The sequence below is a fragment of the Athene noctua genome, chromosome 14 (assembly GCF_965140245.1).
Source record: "Athene noctua chromosome 14, bAthNoc1.hap1.1, whole genome shotgun sequence".
NCBI classification, from domain to species: domain Eukaryota; kingdom Metazoa; phylum Chordata; class Aves; order Strigiformes; family Strigidae; genus Athene; species Athene noctua.
The window spans coordinates 2188117-2210527 of record NC_134050.1 but is presented as its reverse complement, the minus strand read 5'-3'; the positions used below and the strand labels follow the sequence as shown (position 1 = coordinate 2210527).

The 22411-nt window shown below is 39.7% G+C and overlaps 1 protein-coding gene across 4 annotated transcripts in view; it reads right to left on the bottom strand.

Moving 5' to 3' along the window:
• BMAL1 (basic helix-loop-helix ARNT like 1) overlaps window positions 1-22411 on the bottom strand; it is a 51262-nt gene that overhangs the window by 20217 nt on the left and 8634 nt on the right. For 2 of the 4 annotated variants that reach the window (XM_074918486.1, XM_074918488.1), the window contains exons 2-6: window positions 5732-5855; window positions 4852-4999; window positions 1830-1850; window positions 779-817; window positions 399-440 (exon numbers count right to left, since the gene is read on the bottom strand). In XM_074918486.1, coding sequence (XP_074774587.1) covers window positions 399-440; window positions 779-817; window positions 1830-1850; window positions 4852-4991 — 242 coding nt within the window. In that variant the 5' untranslated portion in view covers window positions 4992-4999; window positions 5732-5855. The remainder of the gene's footprint in view (window positions 1-398; window positions 441-778; window positions 818-1829; window positions 1851-4851; window positions 5000-5731; window positions 5856-22411) is intronic. The other 2 variants (XM_074918487.1, XM_074918490.1) reach the window with 1 other exon arrangement.

Here is a 22411-nt window from a genome sequence, read left to right as displayed (position 1 = left end):
AAACTCTTCCTAATCAGGAAAAATTATGATAAACGCTAAATAATTTAATTTTTGTTTTGTATTTTCTCATATTAAGGAATCACTGTTAACACTTTTACAACCCGCTATTGAGTTTTCAAAGAAACAAGATGAAGAATGTTACACCTTATCAGATATGTGCAGGCTTTAATTTCAATTGATTCAATTAATGAAGTGACTAAACCCCAGTTACCTACCAAATTAGTACGTTCACAAAACTATATGCATCGTATACATGAAAAATATTAACAGTGCAAAGATATGGAAAAACAAAAGGTCAAAGCTAGAAATTATTTTCAGGATAAGAAACACATGCAAGTAGTCATATATGGTAAAAGGCAAGAGATAATTCTTTTCAGTATACTTGCTTAGAGTATTACCTTGCATTTTTTATCCTGCCTTGTTGGTCTGTGTACTCCAATCTGTTGGGAAATGGTATCACAAAGTTACAGTGTTGAAAAAAGGAAAACCAACTCTTTTAATCCAATTTACACACCTACTGATCCTCATTAAAATAATTTTTTAAAAATTGGAATACTCATTTAACTTTTCTTCAGAAAATATTGTTTATAATACTGTGGCTCAAACTATTGGTTTTTTTTTTTGTCTGTTTTAATTTGTTAAACATTCTTAAGCCTCTGTCCCAGCAAAGAAACAACGTGGGACACATGCCCACAGTGACACTGCAAACGGGTGTCCTCACACAGGATCCTGTGTCACTGCTGTGGCACTAACGTTTTAGTGACTCTGTCAGTAGTACCTTCCATGTTGGTCATCCTTATCTGTATCCATACCTTCCCTGCAGAAACAGAATAAAGGAATATATCACAAACTAAGCAGGATTAGCAACACTGTTATCAAACTACCATTAAATTAGAATTAAATATTCCTGTTATCTTTGTAAATCAGAAATACAGAAGTAAGAATATAAAAGTGAGAACCTGGAAGGACTAAAGAAGTTGTACGGGTTTTGTAGTATTAAAGCATTTTCTTAAATTAGTTGTGTCTCCTTCAGAGCTAACAAAATGGCACAGTTTGATGTGTTTGACAGCAAAACATGCTGCAGTTCAAAGATATCATCTGTTATAAAAATGTCTTTCTGTTAACTAGAGGAAAAAAAAAAAAAAGGACATATCAAAGCAGATATTTTTCATGCCTTCATCAGAAATAGGGCTACTACCTTGCATTTACTATAAAGTTCAACCAGAGCTGCTTATCAAAGTCCCCACCATAAAATTCACAAGTGACCCTGAAATACTTTGTGCAGACGCCTGTGTGTTCTACCCTTTAGTTTGCCTTATGATAGTTGTTTTGGGGGTAAGAGATGGTAATAATCTAGACCAACAACCCACTGGAGACAGCCAAATGCATGGACAGAATGAGAGACTGTATGAAACCAACCGGGCACATTTTGAATTAGTACAACTTTCAGCGTAGATACGTGGTCTACTTTCGTCTCAACACAAAAAAAAAGGAAGGAGGCATAAAGAATAAAAAGGACCCCCCTTATTACATTTTCATATTGTAACCATAAGTACTGAAATAAGGAGAGGAGGAAAGCGTAAGTTTTCATAGCTGTATCTGGTAAAAAAAGTTGAAAGCCTAAGACTACAGCACTCTTAGACAAAAGAATTAGGATGAGAATGTTTTGATATATAAATAAATCTGTACAACTGTGCTTTAAACAGACACTCTTAAGCCTGGCTTAGTCTGGTTTAATTTTCATTTGCAAATTTTAAGTAAATAGGAGGAAAAAGATGTTTTTACTTGCCTTTTCAAGTTAAACCAATTATTAAAATATATATACTTACTCAAAAGGAAAGCCATCAAGTCTGAAAAGAAAGAAAAATAAAGTACACCACATACAGGAAATAAGAATAATGTCTTATATTTTCTGTTGAAATTCTCAAGCTAATTTATATTCTATTTGAAATGAAAAGCATGATGAAAACCAGACAGTAGCAGTGAATGTATTCTAAGAAAACAAGCTTGTTTAAAATTAATCTACTTCCCCAAAGAATAATTCTGCTTTTTTTTTTAAAAAAAAAAGATGGCATAGTTCATTACACTTAATGTGAAAAACTAGTAAAACAACTAACCTAAATTATGTTACCTCAGTGATTTGCATACTGTTTCATCTTCCGAAATGAAAGGTCTGTGCTTTATACATGTAGCCCTTGTAGTTTGATAAATGGGATTTCGGAGGACTCTTAAGGCCAGAAGTAATAATAATAATAATAATAATTTTAAGAAGCGTATCCCAAGTTTACCAGTTTTTGATTCTGCCCTGCAGACTGGTGAACATTTTCTGGTATTCAGTACTAGAGTCCTAATTCTTTATTTTATACAGACTTTATCATATCATAAGGAAGTTAAACAGAATCTACATGCAAGCTAACACTGGCATCACTTTAAGACTGTAAAGTGATCTGAAACACCACTTCGCTTTAACATGTTAAGAGGCGACATTTTATAAAAGCCTCATGAAAAATCTTCTCGTATTAGCCATTAACATACTAGTTACTCCTGTTCAACATCAGATATCGGCCTTCTTAAAAATAAACATGGTAGTCTTGCATATATTATTCCTTCCTCTTTTAAATCAATTCTCTTTGTGATTAGTTTTTAAAAGAAGTTTGAATGACGCTAAAGGTTTTCTTCATGACTCAGTTTGCACGTTTGAGTTGCTATGTTAGTGTCTCACAGCGCTGCTGATGCTCACAAAAGAAACAGCACGCAGGTCTAGAATAAGACTCAGGAACGAGACATCAGTTTTCCACTTGTGGTGCCACCTTTAGCTACACAATGCTTGTTGTGACAAAATTCATTTTAGCCTTAGAAAAACCCAGAAAGTAAAAATCTAAGAGGTACAAGGTAAGTTACAAATGCTTCAGGATCGTTTGGTTTTTTTATTGTACAATATTTTGCCTGAAAACAATACTCCCAAGGAAACAAATGAACTATTTATAGACCTGTGCATGAAGTGTTGGATTCCAGCATTTGACTAAAACAGACCGTAGCGGAGAAGAGACAACCTTTGCTGAAGTGACAGCAATAGGCTGGACGGGAATCTCCTAGAGGAGTGGCAGCAGAAAGAATGACAAAGGAGCTGGTGTGGAGAGCTGAAAGCACAGCTGATCGGTATGCTTGCTTGTAGCGAGAGGTGAATGAAGAACCACACTAAACCAGTCGGGTTTTGTCTTCCTAATTCCCTGACTTCACTGGTGAACGAAGCATAAAACTGGACACTCGGACAACTTATGTAAAAAATGAATTTTTAACAGGCAGCAAAAGCTGAACAGTAGCACTTCTGAACATGTACCAATACATACATATAGGAGGAGGGATCAAGGAAGCCTACCTTAAATTCTGTTTTAAAATAGGAATATTCACTAGCCACCATTTCCTTTGCAATACGTGAACTGTGCTATGTGGACAGCTGTTGTAAACTTATTTTACTTAGGATTCAAGGAAACTTTCACATATTTTTAACAAGTGCACACAACCTCAAGGGCAGAATTATAACTTACAAGAGCATGCTGTCTTTTGGAAAAGAGGACTTGAGCAATGTTTCCTACCCAGAATAAAGATGGAGAAATCCTTTCTAGGGAAGAGGAAGTTGGTAAGATTGAGGCTGTTCCCTGAATTTTGTAGCAGTCGATTCAACTAAAGGGTCACGTACTTTTCGAGAAGACTAAATGCATATTAGAGAAGGCACGTATGCAGTATGTTTGTGGTCCTTAAACAGTACGTAAGCTTTGTGCATAAGCTCTCCTAAAAAGAAGTGCTACACACAGGGAACCTAATTCTTAATTGTCATGCTAAGCATGGATCACAAATTCTACCCCTCCCTGTAAAAAGACCTGCCAACAATCCAAAAGCCCACAATGATAAAATTTGTGCTAAGTTACATTAAAATGGACTACGTAGCTGTATTAATAAGGGATGGGATCCACTCACGAGTTACCCTGCAGCTAGACTTTTGTAAAGTTACACTACATATGAGGTTTGCATAGTTAATTAGAGTAAGTAGGTTGGTCTTGGTGTACCTAGTGTAGACGACCTTATGCGTTCAGAAATTTAGCAAACTTCACTATGACTATGTGATTTCTTTCTATTTCCAATACCTGCCCCAAGAGAGAAACTATTTAGCAAGCTTCCCTTAAAGAGAAGCAGCTTCCTTGAAACAAAAATCACATTATACCACTGATTCGGAAGAAACAAAGTTTTGGTTTTGTCAGGAATAATAGCCTACAGTCAAGGACCAATATAAGATTAAATTAGTTGATTAAATGAAAGGCAGATCCACTGCCTCAAACCAGAGGCTATTCAGATTCATGTTCAACTGGGACACTAAAATAGCTTCATCAGGCAAAGGTTGGCATCACACTGATAGGAAGTGACTAAAAAGGGAAAAAAAAAAAGGTGAAGAAAAGGAACTATTCCCAGTTTTACTTCTGCTTTTTAATGACTTCATTATCTTCCCTCCCGCTAGTCAGACATTCTATTTTCTACATATAAATGGGCAATATACTCAACCTTCACACTGTACACTTCATCAGTATTAATTTCCGCCCCCCATCAGCCAAAGGTTTCTTTCTTCAGCCCAACGTCATCTGATAGCCCTCAATTGTAGCTGCACCAAGATGAAGGCTTTATTTTTATTTTAAATATTAATGCATGGTAGGTTTTTTCATTATTAAAACCTTTACGACAGGTTGTCAAGAAAAGGTTATTTAAAACATGCTAGAAAGATTTCTACCATCTCCTCTGCTGTATTGTGTATTAACAACCTCTTTTTAGCAGTGTTAAGTCAAGAGAAATCCAACTTACTGATAATCAGTCGAGCTTCCCTTTCTTTTCCTATTACAATCCATTCCTGAAGTGCTAAGGGAACTGGAGATCAAGTCAGCAGGGTCTGGTGACATAAAGTCACTAATTGTAGAAGATATGTCCATCCTTTGGTCTGCCATTGGATTGCCTAACATTAGGAAAAAAAAGAAAACCAAAAGAAAACCACCAAAACCCCGCTGCATTAATAGAAGCAGAAGCTTACATATTTTTAACCAAAAAACAAATCTCAAAACTTAGTATTCTTAAAAACTAGGGTGGAGGGGTGGGAAATCACAATTCTGTGTTTTCCTTTTGCTGTAAAACACCTAACAGACAAATTCTCCTTTTCCAGTTAGTGGTCTGTTGAATATTGCACACAAACCATGGCCATCCTCAAATCACATTACTCAACACAATTGTTTTAAAGGATTGTCAGCACAATCTTTAACTAAACCAGGTTTACTCTTATGTTAACTGGCCAGCCAACTGTTTCTACCTAACATAAAGAGTCAGTTCTGCCTGTCTTTCCCTGACTGGGAACAGTAGCGTGTCTCTCCATTTGAAGATCATATTATGAAAGGTCATAAGCTTTGAGAGTTCTAATTCCACTGAATTTCATGGTACAGAATTCAGATTTCCATAGAAAATCAGGTTAAATAAACACCGCCACCACAGCAGACCCCACAAATAAAGAACCAATAACCCAATGATGGTCTAAGACTACTAGTTAAAAGGTACAAACGAATCCAATCAGCTTTTTCATCCAAAACATACACATTTTAATCCTCTAGACTGCAAGTAGTTATATTGTTGGAAGAAACCCTGCGAAAAGTTTATTCATTACTAGATGGCATCAACTGTGAAACAGATTTTTTTTTACCTGAAATTCTGTCTTGGAAGCCTAGATCCACCTGGGGAAAGATGATGATGCTCAGCCTGAGGCAGCTAATCACCTTAAAACTCTTCCATGCCTCATATTCTGTTAGTCAAGTACTTTCAAAAACCTGAATGGGAAGAAAACCAGCAAGGTTAAAAACACTTTCAAAACAAGTTTGTTTAGAAGAATTGTTTCAGACACAGTTTCCAACAGTAAATAGATATTTTCTATGAAAGGATCAAATTTTAATTTCCTTGTATAGAAATTTGATCCATCATCAGAAGGGTTAGATGTTGGGATATGCATCTCCAGTGGACCGAGCTTTGGAACAGAAGGAATCTCTTCAGCATCACTTCCTTCTGGGCACTGCTTATCATTCTTTGGTCTTTGCCTACAACCCCTTTGCTCACAGACAATGATCAGAACTAAATGCATTTGCTGTCAGATGTGACCAGAATGAGTCAAACTGCTATTACAGTGCAAAAGACAGACTTATTCCTTCCCTCCCGGCTGCCTCGCTTTTAATGTGCCCATAGAAGTCAGGCAGTTTGGGCTTAGGCAGTTTGGGCTTGGCTTACTATTTTATTTCGCTTGTAACAGCAGTTGGCATTTCAAAGGAAAGGGGATTAAACATTATTCTATCCTGCATGCTTCAAATTCTAAATAAAATCCCTACCCCATACTGTAACTCAGGTCCTCAACTGTGTCTCTCAACTACACCGTAAACTTAGTGGCAGGTCTGCACGTGGATGTCCTTCCCTTCCAGACTGCTGACACAGAACAAGCTTTTCCAGCAAAACTTATTATGCAAGACTTAAACTATTCGAAGGCTGCCTCTTGCAAAAATCTCTGGAAGTTTTTTGGATACACCGTTTGCTGGTTAATGCATCCGTGAACATCACGACTGCCTTTCCAACCTGTGATGACAGCAAACTTCCCAATTACACAGGTCAGCCAGCTCCCACAACACTCAGAAGTTTCACAAGTCAACCAACTAGTATTCTGTCAACATGACCACATTATAACCGATTTACTAAATTGCATAGACATTTTAAAGAGTTATAAGCCAACAGAAACCTCTACAAAATCCAAATTCAATGGCATAATTATCAAATTCAGAATTTATTTCAGAAGTTTAAATTACCTAAATCGCTGGTCCTGTTACAGTAATAAGTCAGGATCACAGCTCTTAAATCTAAGGTCAGGCAAGTCACTGCCTTAATACCACCAACTTCTGAGCAGAGGATCCCTGTTCTAGAAGCAGAGCTTCCAAACTGCTGCGGAGGGCTCCCTGTCCATCTCACATGACGACCTCTCTGTGGTCCCTTCTCGAAAATGTAAAAGGAGCCAAATACTTGCAAATGTGTGGATGAACTGGTACAGGCAAGTTAAGAGGCCAGCTGGCATCAAAAGGTCACTGACAAAAGCAACACTGGTACAAATTTAAGTCAAATGATAAATTGCTATTGAATCGATACCCACAGTTTACAAAGTTTTCGTTCACACCAATACAGTTTATTGTAGCTCAGGCCTTACTTTCTTCCTGTATCATCCTTTTCCTAGTTGTCTGCTGTTTCTCTTACTCAAAGTAGTCCAACAACTACAAACTCAGTAGTTATGCTCCTGTGGTTTGAGATTACTGCAGCTTCATTTACGAGCCACCAGTTAAACCACAGTCACTGACCATTTCTCTGTGCTTGGTTCAGATCCAAAAACATTATCTGCAGACTCAGTTGATGTGTAGAAGTTATAGCTAAACTGTGTGGTCTGTTGCTAAGCCCTACGGATCCAGTCATAAAAGTACTGTCACATCAAACTACCTACAATGCCTCTTCTTCATGCTGTCCAATTAGTGTGCATCCATGATTCAGTCTTGGAACCTAATATAAAACCCAAGCACTGTACAAGTATTTTCTAAAATTTCTGGCCCAACCACTCACAATTAACTTTCAAAAGTGCCTGAACACCTCCATATGTGAGCATACTTGTTGAGCTCATATTTTACTGCCTGATACAATTTCATGGACCACTTATGATGACCTCAGACAGAAGGCTGGGATGAGCTAGAATTTAAAAAAGCAAACATGGGAAAAAAAGGGTTCACAAGTTTAACACTGTCTTTTTTCCCCTCTAAGAATGGCTACAACAGTCAGCATTTGAACTTCATAATCAGAACACTGCACAAGTCACTGATATGCTTTAATGCAAAAAAAAAAACCAAAACTGCTCTGTGGTTCATCTGAAAACAAAAATTTCAAAGCAGTTTTACAGGAAAAAAAAAATAATGTAGAAATCAAGTATCCATTCAACTGTGCCATTATTTTAAATGATAACCAAGTGTCTACATTTGATAGTTTCAAAGCAGTTATTTTAAGTGTCTTGACCATTTAAGCAGAACAAAATTACATAAAAACCAGAATTCTCAATGTCCTTTCAAGTCAGCCGTTTCTGTACCATGTCCCAAATACTTATCCCAGTTCTAACAACCACGGTCCTACATTTTAGCATTATGAGTTACGAATCACGCATGTCTCTTGAAATGAGGTTTACATTTAAGAAAATGTCAACCCAATGATCAGAGCAAAAGTCAGCATGCTTTAAAAATAAACGTATAATAAATAGTGAACAGTTCAGAGAAATGTTTTGTTGCAAGGCTTTCTTAAAGTTCTGAGAAACAGAGTATTTTAGTATCTTTTCACGCTCCAGCTGCCAGTTCAATGGCTCAAAAAAAAAAACCCCCAAACCTCTCTATGAGAAGGAACACGAAAGTTACCCATGTGTATAAGCAAAGTTCAAATCTTCCATTTATGACGCCCAGCCTGTTGCCAAAGTACTCCAAGGACCTACTTGAAAAAATGCCATGTAGTCCACTTCCTGATTAAATTCTCCTGTAAGTGAGAATCAAATGATATTTTGCCACTGTATCACATGACAGTGTCTCATGTCACAGCCTGTCTGGGACTACTTCCTTCAGGCTTCCCCTCCCTTGCATTCAATTTTTTTCCAACCGCCTGTAACAAGGCTACTGAGACAGTAAAAACAAATCTTACTGCTCATCCCTTAAAAAAAAAAAAAGTTAGATGACACGTGACTAGCTTAATCATGCAGCAAAGCTGATCACGAGTACATAAACACCTCTGAGCAAATCAAGGTCAGAGCTAAAGTAGGTCAACTACGTCTGCCAAGCACCCATCCGGGAGTCAAGACCTCTTTACACAAGCACCAGCAGTTTCAGTTAGCCCTAGGCAAGAGTCAACTATCTCCAATATATTTATTCTAAAAGAAACACAATTCATGACTTTATGAATCAGAAGTGTCTCATATCTTACAAGCACTATTTCACAATGACAGAGGAAAACTGTGGTGTGGTTTCCCTAAGAAGTAATTGATAAGATACTCATTGTCCCTGTGCGTAATGACTGAACCAAAACCAGCTACAAAACGGAAATCATCTACTCCCCTACACAGCAGTATTCCATCTCCAGCGTTAACTGTCACAGTACGAACTAGTAAGCAAGAGAAGAAGAGGATGCTGTGACTCCACGGCCTGTATTTCTTCGGGAGGTGGTGTAGATGTACGTGTCCTCCAGGTGTGCACAGTCAGCCAGGGTGGGAGGTTTCTGCTCAGCAGCACAAGGACTGCCAGCGTCCCGAAGATGATTTCAAGATGCACACCGGCACACAGGGGCATGGGTGCTGCAAGAAACAAGCCGTTCCTACATCAGAATCTTTATTATGATATACTGTGGGAATCAAAGGAAGGTCTTTGAACTAAAGCAGCGATATTTAAGGACAGTAGTTAAGGAGCAGCTGTCAGAATACTTCGTATTTGCCCGATGTATTGATACTGTGTTGTTTTAATGGCACATTTGTGTTCCTTGAACTCCCTAATATTATTTGCAAGAACACTTTGTACTCCCAGAAGGTAAAAAGCCCCATGGCTTCCTCTCACATGCAGATGCATCTCACCACGCCCCCAGGAGCAAAGAAGCAATTCTACCCTGGTTTGCTTCTTGAGGTCATCCTTCTACCACTGCACCCATCTGCGTGTTCGCCAGCCCATGATCCACGTCTGAGTTTGGGAACCCTTCCCCACCCAAGCTCTTAGCGACATCAGTGTGGACCCCGTCCTTAACTACGCAGAGCAGCAGCGATCCAGCAGCCTCCCGCACCTCTCACCTCAGCCACGGCGGCTGCCCAGCCCCTCGCAAGGGGGCCCCGCTCCGGGGAGGGCAGAGGCACAGCCTTCCCCCGCTCAAGTGACTTACTGCCGCTACACCTGCTCCCCATCTTTCCTAAGGAAAAAGGAGCAGGCTGGAGGGAAGCAGCCCATGAATTTAAACCAGCCACAAAGATACAAGATGAATCATTTTGACATAGGGGTGGGAAAAAAAAAAAAGTCTCCAATAAACAGAAGAAAAACTCCACAGGCACAAAGAATATCTTTCAGCTCCAGGAAGTTAATGTAAAGGCAGTTTCTTAATATACTGGCTACATGCACTCCCCTACTGAAACCAAGTCTGTTCATCACTAGCGTCTCTGAGAAAAGGCAGAGCAAGTCATATCTTGGCATCACCTCCCAGTTTTCCAGATTGCCATAGTAGTAACGGAGCCACATGACAATATTCTGAATTTTATCTTGCTCATAGAGCACTGAAGACTTGCGGTTCAAGAGGGGCCTCAGAGCCCACCTCTCCTTGCTTAAAGGGGGAAGTACTTAAAACTTTACTTCCAGATATTTTAACAAAGGACTTCCCTGTTACTCCCAAACCAAAAGAATGAATGGTAACTAAAATAAGTAACTCCTGCACTGCGGAGCTCAGAATCAGACCGGGAACACAGCAGTGTCTCGCCAGTGCTCAGTAACGGGAAGGATGGCTTCCCTCAGCCTGCGGGCGACATCACTCCCAACACGATCCAGGAGCCTGCTGGCCTGCCTTCCTGCAAGGGCACCGCTACTGCCTCATGCACCCACCCCCAAGATCTTTTCTGCCAAGCTCATCAGCCCCTAGTCTGTACTGGCACATGAGGGTTTTTTCTCTCCAGGTACAGGACTTGAAATCTCCCTCTGCTGAACTTTATAAGGTTCTTCATAATGTTCTTGTGGACCCTTTTCTCTGGCCTCTAGAGATTCCTCTGATTGGTAGCACACCCATGGGGTGTATCAGTCACTCCTCCCTGGTTTATATTGTCTGCATCTCTAAGTATGAAGCTCCAGACAGAAAGAAAGGAAAAGAGGCTGGTTCTTGAAAGAGAACTGGACAGATTTAACCACCTCTCAAAATCCTAGCCCCTGTTCTGCTCTCAGTGAAGCAAACAAATGTTTGCTTCAAGGCTGGTGCAGTCCCATGGGAAGGCCTTATGGATGGAGATATGGACCATCTCCACGGCAGAAAATGAAAACTGGAACAAAACCAAAGCCAAGCCATGCCATTTCCAGGAATCAAACCTGTTTAGACCAGAAGGGGTCTGTCTGTGCTCTGGATGAATTATTTCCCTCCCTAGTAGGGGACTGGTGCGTACCTCTAGTGATACAGCTAAAAGTATCATACAGTTCTACAGAAGAGACACTGGGCCTGGGAACTGTACCACCAGCAGAAGCAGCATCCTGACTGACTGGTTGGCCCTCAGACAGGAGATTTCATTTCCTCTCATGTCTCAAGACCGTTTGCCTCTCTACTATTCAGTGAATCCCAGCTAAAAGAGTGTTTCAACAAAGCTTGCTAGTTTGCAATCATTATTGAAAGCTTGATCTAGTATAAGCTTCTCATCAGCCAAGATTAGACCCTTTGAGCTCTTATTCTTTGAAGTAAGCTTATGTTGGCCTGTTTGGATATTTCACTTTGGGCAGCCATCAAAAGGCAACATTACAAGGGAACTAATCAAGCCCTTGTGAAAAGACGGTGATGCACACTACTGGAAACCAGTACTAACATGCTGCTGTTACCAAAGGAACCTGGCCTGCTTCAATAACCAATCCTCCAGCACATGAACTCTCTAGGTTTCCAGAAACTGCTTCCACAGGGAAAACAAAATGGACCCCTCTTTTTTGGAAGACCAGGTTTCAAGGGATTTCTGCAGCACACCTAGAAACATGGCTGTTACGTACACATCAAGCAAACCACAGCCTCTCTAAGGACTTCTGGAAGCAACGAGTACCAGTTCTCACATCACTAGATATTGCGTCAAATTGTATCAGTGCTGTTCCTAAGCTCAGCCACAGTGGCCAGAACAAGAGTAACCAGTTCAGATGTCTCTACTTAGTGCAGGAAACTAGTGAATTCTGCCTCAGAGCTGCACAAACATTTTACTGGGTGCCTTATGACATTTTACAACCACACCAAGATCCCCACAGGTATTCTAGGAACATTATTTTCAGATTTCATCTCAAATGTCAAAATGATGGATATTTTAAGGAGGCTTTTACAAAAAAGCATAGCTGTCATACAAAATCTGTAAGGTAACAGATGATCCTCTACAGAGTAAGAAAAACGACACTAAAAATTACACCCAGGTATAACTATTGACGCAAGATCCGCTCCCAGTTAGCACACTCCTTCATGCCTTTGGAGGCCTTTTTTCAACAGGTCCTGCTGATCAAAACCAACCAGTTCGATTTCACTGGAAATGGATAAAACTGAAATGGAATAAAAAACAGTTATTCTGAGAACAGCCGCTTGTAAGAAGATGACTGAGCTCAATGTGTTTTATTTCAAAAATCCCCAACAAACAAAAAACCCAAACCAACTTAAAGACAATGCTACACACATTTTGTTCAGCACAGCACCCCAGAATTTCCGTAGTGTAAGTTATCCACAAAACAATTATATTTTACATCTAAAAATAGGGTCCACCAATGTTAAATGCTGGTAAAGTAAGTTCACAAAATCTGTGTTAAGATGTAATATTTAGCATTCATTTATTCTAATCCTTCAGAAGACTCTGTGTGTGTGGGAAGGAACAAAGTATTATTTTTTCAACACTGGAGAGGGGGTGGGAAAGACTTAAAATTAATAGACAACAGAAACTTTAAGTCCTTTGGGCCAGATATCTAATTCTACTCATTTAACAACAAAATCAATTATTTTTTTCATAATGACAGACCCATACACAGTTGAAGCAAACAACAACAACAACCTACTCCCTCAACTTTTGAAATAGACACTTAGTTGAAGTTCTCAAACTGAGTTTCCCAGCCAGGTCCAGCCTCCCGTGTGTAAAGGATGTCCTGTTTCCCAGCCACTGAATGCAATCCTGTTCATCAACCCTTAGCCATCCAAACGATTTGAAGGAAAGAGGGGGGGATGCCTATGAGGTGGGGTGTAAAGGCCAGAGAGATCCATCCTACTGTGTGGGTAAATCAATTATCCAGCATTAATATGCTTTAAGTAAAAACCTAATCAAAGCTATTGTTCACTACTTTAGTAGCTTATGTACTTCCAGCCTGCTTTGATCAGAAACTTTACACAAACAACCAAAAAACCCCATAGAAAACCACAAACCCCCTCTCAAGTGAGGAGGCAGTGGTTCTGTGAAGGCTCCCCAGTTGTACACGCTTTTCCTGACAGATCAGAAGCATGAGATGTCTTATCTTGTGCTGCACTGTAGTCAACTTCAAAGCAAAAGTTTTTTGAAAATTACAAATTTCTCCTTAAGAGGACTGTACACAACCTGGACTGACATTTCCAAGGCGGGAAAAGCAGACAGATAACAAGTAGATAGCCAGTTAACTCACTCAGGCTTACACAAGCAATGGGATTTTACACATCAGTGCTTTAACTCACACCTGGGAATGCCGACCCTTTGCAGTCCAAAAGATGCAGCTTTCTGGCTCAAGATTTCATCTGACTCCTAAATACAAGCACTAGTTTATAGCAGACAGATGCTTTAGTTACAAGTTTTAGTGATATCTTAACCCTTCAATTACCCAAACTGAACAAGTGAAGTTTCATGCAGTTAAATCTACAACTTCTAATTTAGAGTTTATGAGCAAACGTCCAAAAGCCTAACTGTTCATTGTCAGTATTATGGCTGTGATATGCTCTGGGGAAGTTTCGTTTCCTTACTGTAGGTAAGTGAAGCCCCTGTATCATCACAATTTGGCAAATACTCTTCCTGTAGTTCATAATCTCTAAAGTTGTCTTTCAGTGGCAGGAAGGCAAAATCCTCTCACAAGAAGTTCTAACAACCACATCTTCGAAAAGGTATGCATATGAAACACCAGTCTAGCAAAACACTTCCTCACTGACTTGAAAGGTAGGAGCTGTATGTCAGATCCCACTCACACTTACCCAGTCCAATCAGTGAGTTGGCACACCACGGAACCCATCCTAGGATTTATTCCTCAAGCTTGTAACTACTGCTTTGGGCTTTAATATAACTTGCAGTAGGATGTCTTGCTTTAAAGATTTCAAGTGAGAACAAGCTTTACCTCAATCCACTCTTCTCACTGACAAGAGAACCATTTCAGTACTCTTAACAGTTACTCCACCTTCCCGTCACCAAATCCTTCTGCGCTTTTCTCAGCTTTTCATTTTTCTCACCCCTCCTCATACTGGAGCATTGTAGGCTTCAAAACTAGACAATACATTCAACCTCCGGCATGACTAATACTACTCAAGTAATATTTCCTCACTTGGCTTCTAAAGTTTATGTATTACGGGGTGTTAGCCATTTTTCAGTTTAATAGGTTGAACCACTACTCACTTCTTCTAGTGTCTGAAGTGCATTTAAGGTGACAAACCTATTTTCCCCCACATTTTCCTTCGGGCTGAATCACCTGGTCCAAATGTTGTTAGACATACTTCATACAGCTGATTCTCTTTTTCAGTCACATTATTACTACAACAAACCCAAATGCCTTTGGCATGCAAGACCTTTCATTCAGAGATCTATTGTCCAACAAGCTATAGCTAAAGACTTTATATCTTCAGGGAACAAAGCATAGAAACAAAAGGGAAAAAAAATGACAAAAAGCAGTGTAGACACAGGTGGTTATATTTCTAGTTAATACTTTCCAGTTTTTGTGCACTCCCTCTGGTCCTGCTGAATTCCATCTCTGGCTGGAAGAAGCTGTCCCTGCTCTCAGCACTCTGCCAGCCTGACAAAGAAAAGTTGACAGGCTGTCAGCTTCCCTTGGACCCTGAAGTAAGCCTTGGGAAAGGAAGATAGTCTCAGCCTGCCTGGAACCAAGCTGGGGTATTCCCCCCTTGGCTGCCTCCCCACTGTTTCCTCTAGCACACATATCCCCGACAAGTTCATTCCCCCCCCGAATTCTTAAGAGCTCTTTCTGACTTAACTTTACACAAAATAAGCTGTCAAATACATATGCATCACATCCATATGAACATCAATATTTCTTCCTTCAGACTATCTCAGTACTATATTAGAGGCTCAACTTAATTTTTCTTCTCCCACTATACCACTAGTTTTTGGATAGGGAAGCATCACAGCTTTTTGTTAACTATATGAGTAGGTAGCCTGCTAAAAAAAACCAAAACTGAAGAACATACAATGATGACATTGCTACTGTAGTATTAAGCTAACAAATTTTATGTGTGGAAATGGAGAAATTACAACCTAGGTTTATAAATTTCCAGTTTCAAGAAAATAACCCCTCCCCACAGACACTCACGCAAATAGCCTCAGCTACCTGTCTCTGCACCTGGAGTGCCTTTGATATATGCGGAGTAGCAATAAACACAAACATAAATAAACTCAGCAGTTTGGTTTCCTGAAGTCACACTATTTGCCATTTAAATCCAATGTAACTAGTGAAAACTGAGACAACGGAACAATTTAGAATTTTCATGTTTTCTGTAAAACGTGCAAAGACAAAAACATTCAAAAATTATACACGTGCCATTTTCCGTCTTGTTCAATGTTTCAGAAATAATAACCTCCCCCATTTCTGAAATCCTGTTTAAATGAGTGATCTGCTGCTAACTCTGAGAAAGGCAGCACTTCAGAGTTGTGACAGCTCATACTGTGGCATTATCCGATACTCTGCTCTTCAGAGAGATCCACACAAAGCAGTTGGGAACTGCAGCAATAGTGAACACTGACAAGTAGGGCAAGTCCCCAACACCCCCTGGGGCCAGCACTAATATTGACACAGTGAATTATGAGCAGCACTACTATAGACTATCCATTCAGCGCCCAACCAACAACAGTGCTTAGCGCTGCTGCAGGACAAGGCAAGCACGACTGCAGTACAGCTTCTTCCAGTCTCACATCACCCTTTCACCAGTTTCAAGTGACTGCAAAACCAAAACGACAACAAAAAATCCTTTAACAGGACACTGAAACTAAAGCTAGTTGCGTCATCATACCATAGACTGAACGCCCAAGTGACATCCTCTTGTCTTCCGCCACAACACCATCTACTTTTTGTTTCCCTTCTTACTTGGATAAACTGGAATTTCTATGCAGTGTGACATCTCCAAGATGAGCCCCAAATACCACACAATGTGCACTTCACTAAAGCCAGCATCTAGGAAATTTTTGCTTCTGAGGCTTTGTAAATCACAGCGTTCAAAGTAAGACTTGGAGGAGCAAACCATATGATAAATTAGGGAGAAACCACGCAGAGTATTTCCTGTCTTTTGAATTCATGTCCAGAGTGGTAAGTACCTTGATAACAGCTATATGGCTTGAAAAAAGTCCTATTTGTCTAGCTCAGGATAAGCACGAGATAGTGTTGAAAACCACACAGCAAAGTTCCACGGAACAGCTGATATAACACCTTAGAGCCAACAAAGGGATGGCTTCACTCTGTTTTTTCTTCTCTTCCTTGTCACCCTTCCCCCAGATTTCCCTTCCAGTACTCCAGCACACACTTTATACAGTCCTCAGAGCCTGTCTGTACTGTGTGTTGAATCAATCTGCTCATCGGGCTGAATAATAACAACTTGACAGAAAGCACAGTCTTCTAGGGGGTTAGAAAGCTCAACGGTCTTACTGAAAGGTCAGATGATACCCAGAACCAGCGCAAAGCAAGGGGGTGAGACATACCAGAGGAGGGGAGGGAACAGAACTGTCCCTTTCAACAGCAGCAAGTGGCTAAAATACTGCTGTTACATCCTTCAACTGCACCTTCAGCTTATTCACAGCACTCCGGCAGCATTTGCTTCTAATGTGCAAATCTCTGCATGGTTTGAGCAAGGCAAAGTGCGCTGAAACCTTTCTACTGATCCACACCTTCACCATGACATTTTCTCTTCTCAGGAGTTTGTTCTGCTGTGAATGACAAGTTATGAACACAGAGCAGTAGTACAGGAGTACGCCTATCTACTCACTGCTTCAGTGGGAGTCTAAGCTTTATTTGCTTGAGAAAGGCCTACGGCAATAGGAAAGCCCTTCACAGAAATGGCTGATAAACATACTCCTTTTCTGTGCATCTATACATTAATGCTGATGTTGAGAACCACCAAGTTTCCAAACCTGTGACACTGAGCTGCCAGAGGCAGATCTGGATGCCGGCCTCAGACTTGCATTTTTCCAGACAGGCCTTTTAATCTATCATTTCTAATTTAAATCAACAGTCAAGTTTGAATGTGTACTTTTACAGTACAACTGAAACTGAAAAAGTGTTCTAAAATTGCTGTTGTATTTTAGAACAAAATCTCACATTACCAAACCATGACAGCCCTTAATAAAGGCAGAGGAATGATCAGGGAACAGCAACAATTCACTTAACAGGGCCCTTATGCTTTGCAGACATCTTGACTGTTACCAAAAAAAAAAGAAAATATAGCAAGTGGGGAGGAACAGTGTGTCATCCACGCACAAAAAAAAAAAAAAGATTAAAAAAATCCTGCCAACACCAAACATGGGCAAAAGAGAAAGAAAACTTGTTCAGTAAAAAAAAAAAAAACAACACACACAGCAAAACACAGCCACACACACCACAAAAGGACTCTTGGTAAAATTGAAGGCTGCATTTTTAATTTTTTTTTTAATGATTGCTTTTGCTTGGATCAAAGATCCACCCATGAAACAACACCCTCCCCCTCCAAACGAAGAGGAGATGCAATACAGAGCAAAGGGACATCTGACTAACAGTTGCAAGCAGAAGTTTTTCCAACCCATTGTTTTATTCCAAAAGAGAACATTCCACAACCTACGCAGTCCGATCCCAAAGGGCCTAGGAAGGATCACTAGACAGTTCACATTCCTCCACAAAAAGTTTAAGTAGGTTTAGATGATCTTATTTCCGCAAGTAGCAGACTTGTGCCAAATATTAATAACGCGGTCCCTTAGTTACCACTTACAGATGCTCATAATTATTTACAGCTTCTGAACAGTACGGAGGACGACTTGGATAACATTCAACAAATCCACAGCAATTAAATTTATTAGAAAATGGAAAACTTTCTAGTTTCACTCAGTGGAACAAGACAGGCAATGAGTTCTGCAAAAGGAACGATGAAGTAAGCTAGTGCTCTTCACCTCAGAAAACTGGAAGGACCAAGGTCTGCAGAATCATCAAATGTCAGAGGAGCATGAAACAAAGCTTGGCCAAAAGGCTGAAAACAACACATCTCTTCACACATGAGGTAGTAGGCTGTGGGAACTCTCTGCCAAATAACAGGAAGGCTAGAATGTCACGTGGTTTCCAAAGAGGTAGGACCAGTTCATGGAAAGGAATTCTGCTGAGGGTTACCACCACATCTGGCTCGCAAAGTCCCTGAGCTGAAAGTAACTGTGGGCCAGTATCAGAGGACACATGCTTGCCCTAATTTTACTCTTCACCAAGCAGCCACTCACAGCCACTGCTCAAGACAGGACTCTACAGGAACTGGGTTTTTGCTACGGCATGCAACGGTCACTCTGACCTTCCAGTGTCAGCAAAAGAACACTACCTCTGAATACTTAGAAACTAAGGTAACTTCTACTTACAAGTATGACACACATGGAATTCCCATAGTGAAAGTGTAAAGTATGCAACAGCCTCAAAAAAACCTTTCCATGTTACCTCTGGTTTAAGTCAACCAACCTGCAGTTATCACCATAACATCACTTAATACCAGGTGGAAGATTTAAATTCACTCAGTACACATTACACTGCGTTTACCAAGGCAAATGTAAAAGCTTAACTTATCAGAAAATAATAGTCTAATATAGGAAATAGGATTTATATGTTAGGTACCTGCTTTCGTAAGTGTAATTTCAAACCCAGTTTAAACAACTAAATTCCTATGCAGTGCCTAGAAACAATAGCACGGAGCAGGGAACCACGTTAATACACACCGTTCTCCACTCACCTCAAGTCTTGCCTACAGTATGAAATTAAATTTCAAATCATCAAGTAGAGCTCACAATTCTCTTAAAACGGCCAAAGGAGCCAGCAAACCAGGGAAACCGTTACTGATAACACATGGGGAAAATACCAACCAGACAAACATGCTTAGAATAGAAAAGAATCACATATTTAAGAGGACCATATACTAATCACCAGATAGAAATATTTGAGTCCTATTTTTCTGCAATGTTCACTTCAGAATATGATCTAGAGTCTCATGCACTACTTTGCCCTGTCTAACAGAGAAAGAGATACCCTTTTTGTATGTGTGTTTGCCTCAGTCACTCATCTGGTGCTCAACTGAAATGTTTTTTAAGGATATCTGCTGAAGCCCCTTCAGCTGTCTTCAAGGGTTCTGTCTCCTCTTCCATATGTGCCAAATTTATTCTTGGTCCCTAGAGGTACAAGCTTAAGTTTCCATTCAATAAATTCTGAAATAACTGACTAAACAGAAAATATTTGCCTTGAGTAACTTAACTGGCAAATGTAAGCGTCCTTTCTTTGTCCTCATGTTAAATCACTACATCTTTGTTTTCCTGAATATGACTGTTAGCTCCTCAGGTTTCTCTCCCTCTTTTACCTCCATTAAGTATCACTGCTTGAAATTTTGTTCTTGTACAAATCGTTGGTATTAAAACTTGAAATTATTTCAAAATAGACAAGTGTTGTAATTTGCTCCCTTTAATTAGTAAGATTACAGACCAAAGGCGAGGTTTGCTTTCTTTTCAGCATTGCTGAACAAAACTTAGCTATTACATTTTGTCTGTGCTTACAGAATAACAAGATGAGAATCCCCAGTAGTATTTCTAAGCTTCTCAATTGTTTTGAAGAGAGGCTGCAAGTCTTTATAGTGGTCCTCTCCTCTCTGCTACAAGGCTTTCTGGCCCTGCCTCTCCTTCACAGGGCAGCTGAAGCTGTGTGTCCTTCAGCTTCCTCCTACTCGAGCACAGGGTAGCATAGAGATAAATACGTAAGTTTTATCTTAATACTGATCCCAGATTCATTCAGATTTGTTCCCCTGTACTAAACAAACCAACCTGCACCACTTGGCTCTCACCAGTAAGAGTCTCTTCTGCCATCACATAATTGATAACAGGCCCTGACTAGTGTAACAGAGACAAAGCTGAGCGGAAGTTGCCAGAAACAATGCTATCAATCCTTGCTTTGATTACAAACAGCAACTGCATGAATCAGTTGGCTAGTTTATCTAATATGGGGCTATCTGGATTTTTACAATGCAGCGTAGACCTCTCTTTGGGAGATTCACGAGACAGAATTATTAAATTTTTTTATTAGAAGAGAAGCTGTAAATCTAAACATTTAACACTCTGTAACTGAAGTCTGACCGCAAGAGTTGTTAACCTTCTAGCTTCATCTTTCAGCTGTGCACTTCCATATAGCACTGGCACTTATCTAACCCCACAGCGGAGTGTTCAGAGATACAAACTAGATTAAAACTAATCCTGCTACAAGTCTGAGTAGATCACAGTAAGGTGATTCAAGGAGTCAAACAAGTACCAGCACTGTACAAAGGGGGAGAGATGATAAGCTCAATGCTAAGCATACATAGAACTTGCCTAGCAAACACATACCTGAACATGAGAACACACGGGTTAACTTCTGTGAGGATATTATAGCAAGAATAAACCTACAAAGCCTCCAGTGTAATAAAACTATTCAAGAAACAGTCTGCAAACTGGTATTTATTTTGTGAGCTGCCACTTTGAATACGTTTACTCCTTTCATAGAAGGCTTTTTATCAACATCCAAGTTAAATCAATCTCCAATATATAGGAACACAGTCAAGAAAGGACCTGTATTAATGGTACTCAACAGCCAGGGAAGCTAGGCTTAAGAAAAACTGTTCTGTATTAGAATGATACATAAAACCATCAAAATATAATTGTACTGAGATGACCGTTTACAGACTGAAAAGAAGGAATGTGAGAACTATGAAGATAAGCAGAACACAACAGTAGGAACTAACTGACCACCCCTTTTAAGAGTGGAAGAAAATTATTAGCTCACATGTGGAAATGATTCTGATGAGTACACTTTTGGAAGGATGTGTGGAAAATACAGAACGACAGCATAAAGAATGATTGAAGAGAAACTTGCCTGCTGTTGCCAAAGAAAGACTCGGCCAAATTACATCACAGGGAGGAGTTAAAGAGGACAATGCTGTGTTGCATTTGAAGGTGGAAAACTACGGTACTTCACTACAACACGAAATTAGGTTTGCTAGAAAGGGCAACTAAAGTTAACTGTATTTATCCCTCATGTTTCTTCTTAAGTAGAAACCTGCTAGTCCATCAAGATTCTTTCAGGCATTGGAAGTCCTGGAAAGTTCCTTTTTCTACTTCCTGAAAGTCTCTGAAATCCACCTGCCAGCTGCTCCTACAGACAAACCTGAGAATTTGCACAGAACTTAACAACACAGCATCATTCCAAAACATTGCCATAACACACACACAAAGAAAACAAAGCACTCACAGAACTGAGACAAGAGGATAACAAAAAGCCACACAGAGGCAATTTTAAGGGGGAAACTTTTTTTGGTGTGTAAAGTCAGAGACCAGTTAAGAGACCAGTTACCAGGTTTTCCAAAGCCACCAAGCAAAATTCAGCAGAAAAATGGGAAAATATGTTTCACTGACAAATAACAGAAACCAGTACTTTTCCAGGTTTCTCAAGGGACACCATCATTTAAGTACATGACAAAATACTTGTTTTAAAAAACAATAAGTATGCATCTGAAAGCTGTGCCAAAGGAATTATATTACACAAGTTCTCCAGCACACCATGAATGAATCCAATGAATCCATGGAGGCTTAACTACTTGCCTGAGCAAATCCTGTTCTAAAATGCACATTAATTTTGCCTAAAAAGCACCCAGAACTCTCCTAGACTAACTTAAGCATGTAAAAGAAACTCTAAAGTCTTTGTAAGGTTGAATAATGATCAGTTCACCTAGAGACAAAAGACTGTAGATATGCTACAACACTATCTAGTTTGATAATGAAATACCAATAGGCACTTTTTTCCTTTATTTTTGTTACACAGAGAATTTCTTTTTTGTCCTGCTTCTGAGATGTGCAACTATTTGGTCCTTACTTGCATTCATATGTTCTAGGAAAAAAAATAAATTGATAAGTGTATTAATACATTTTAAGTAGAAGACACAGATTCTCCCATTATCTGTTGAATTAAACCTTTTCGTACTTTCCATTTATATTCCAAATTAAGTTCAACAGTTTTAGTAAATCTTTTTTCAGTAAGTACATCACAGCCATACAGAAAACAGATTTTCATGTCACTGTCACAACGACAATTCTTCTGCATGGCTATTTGATGAGAACATCAAGAATAAACTAAGGTGC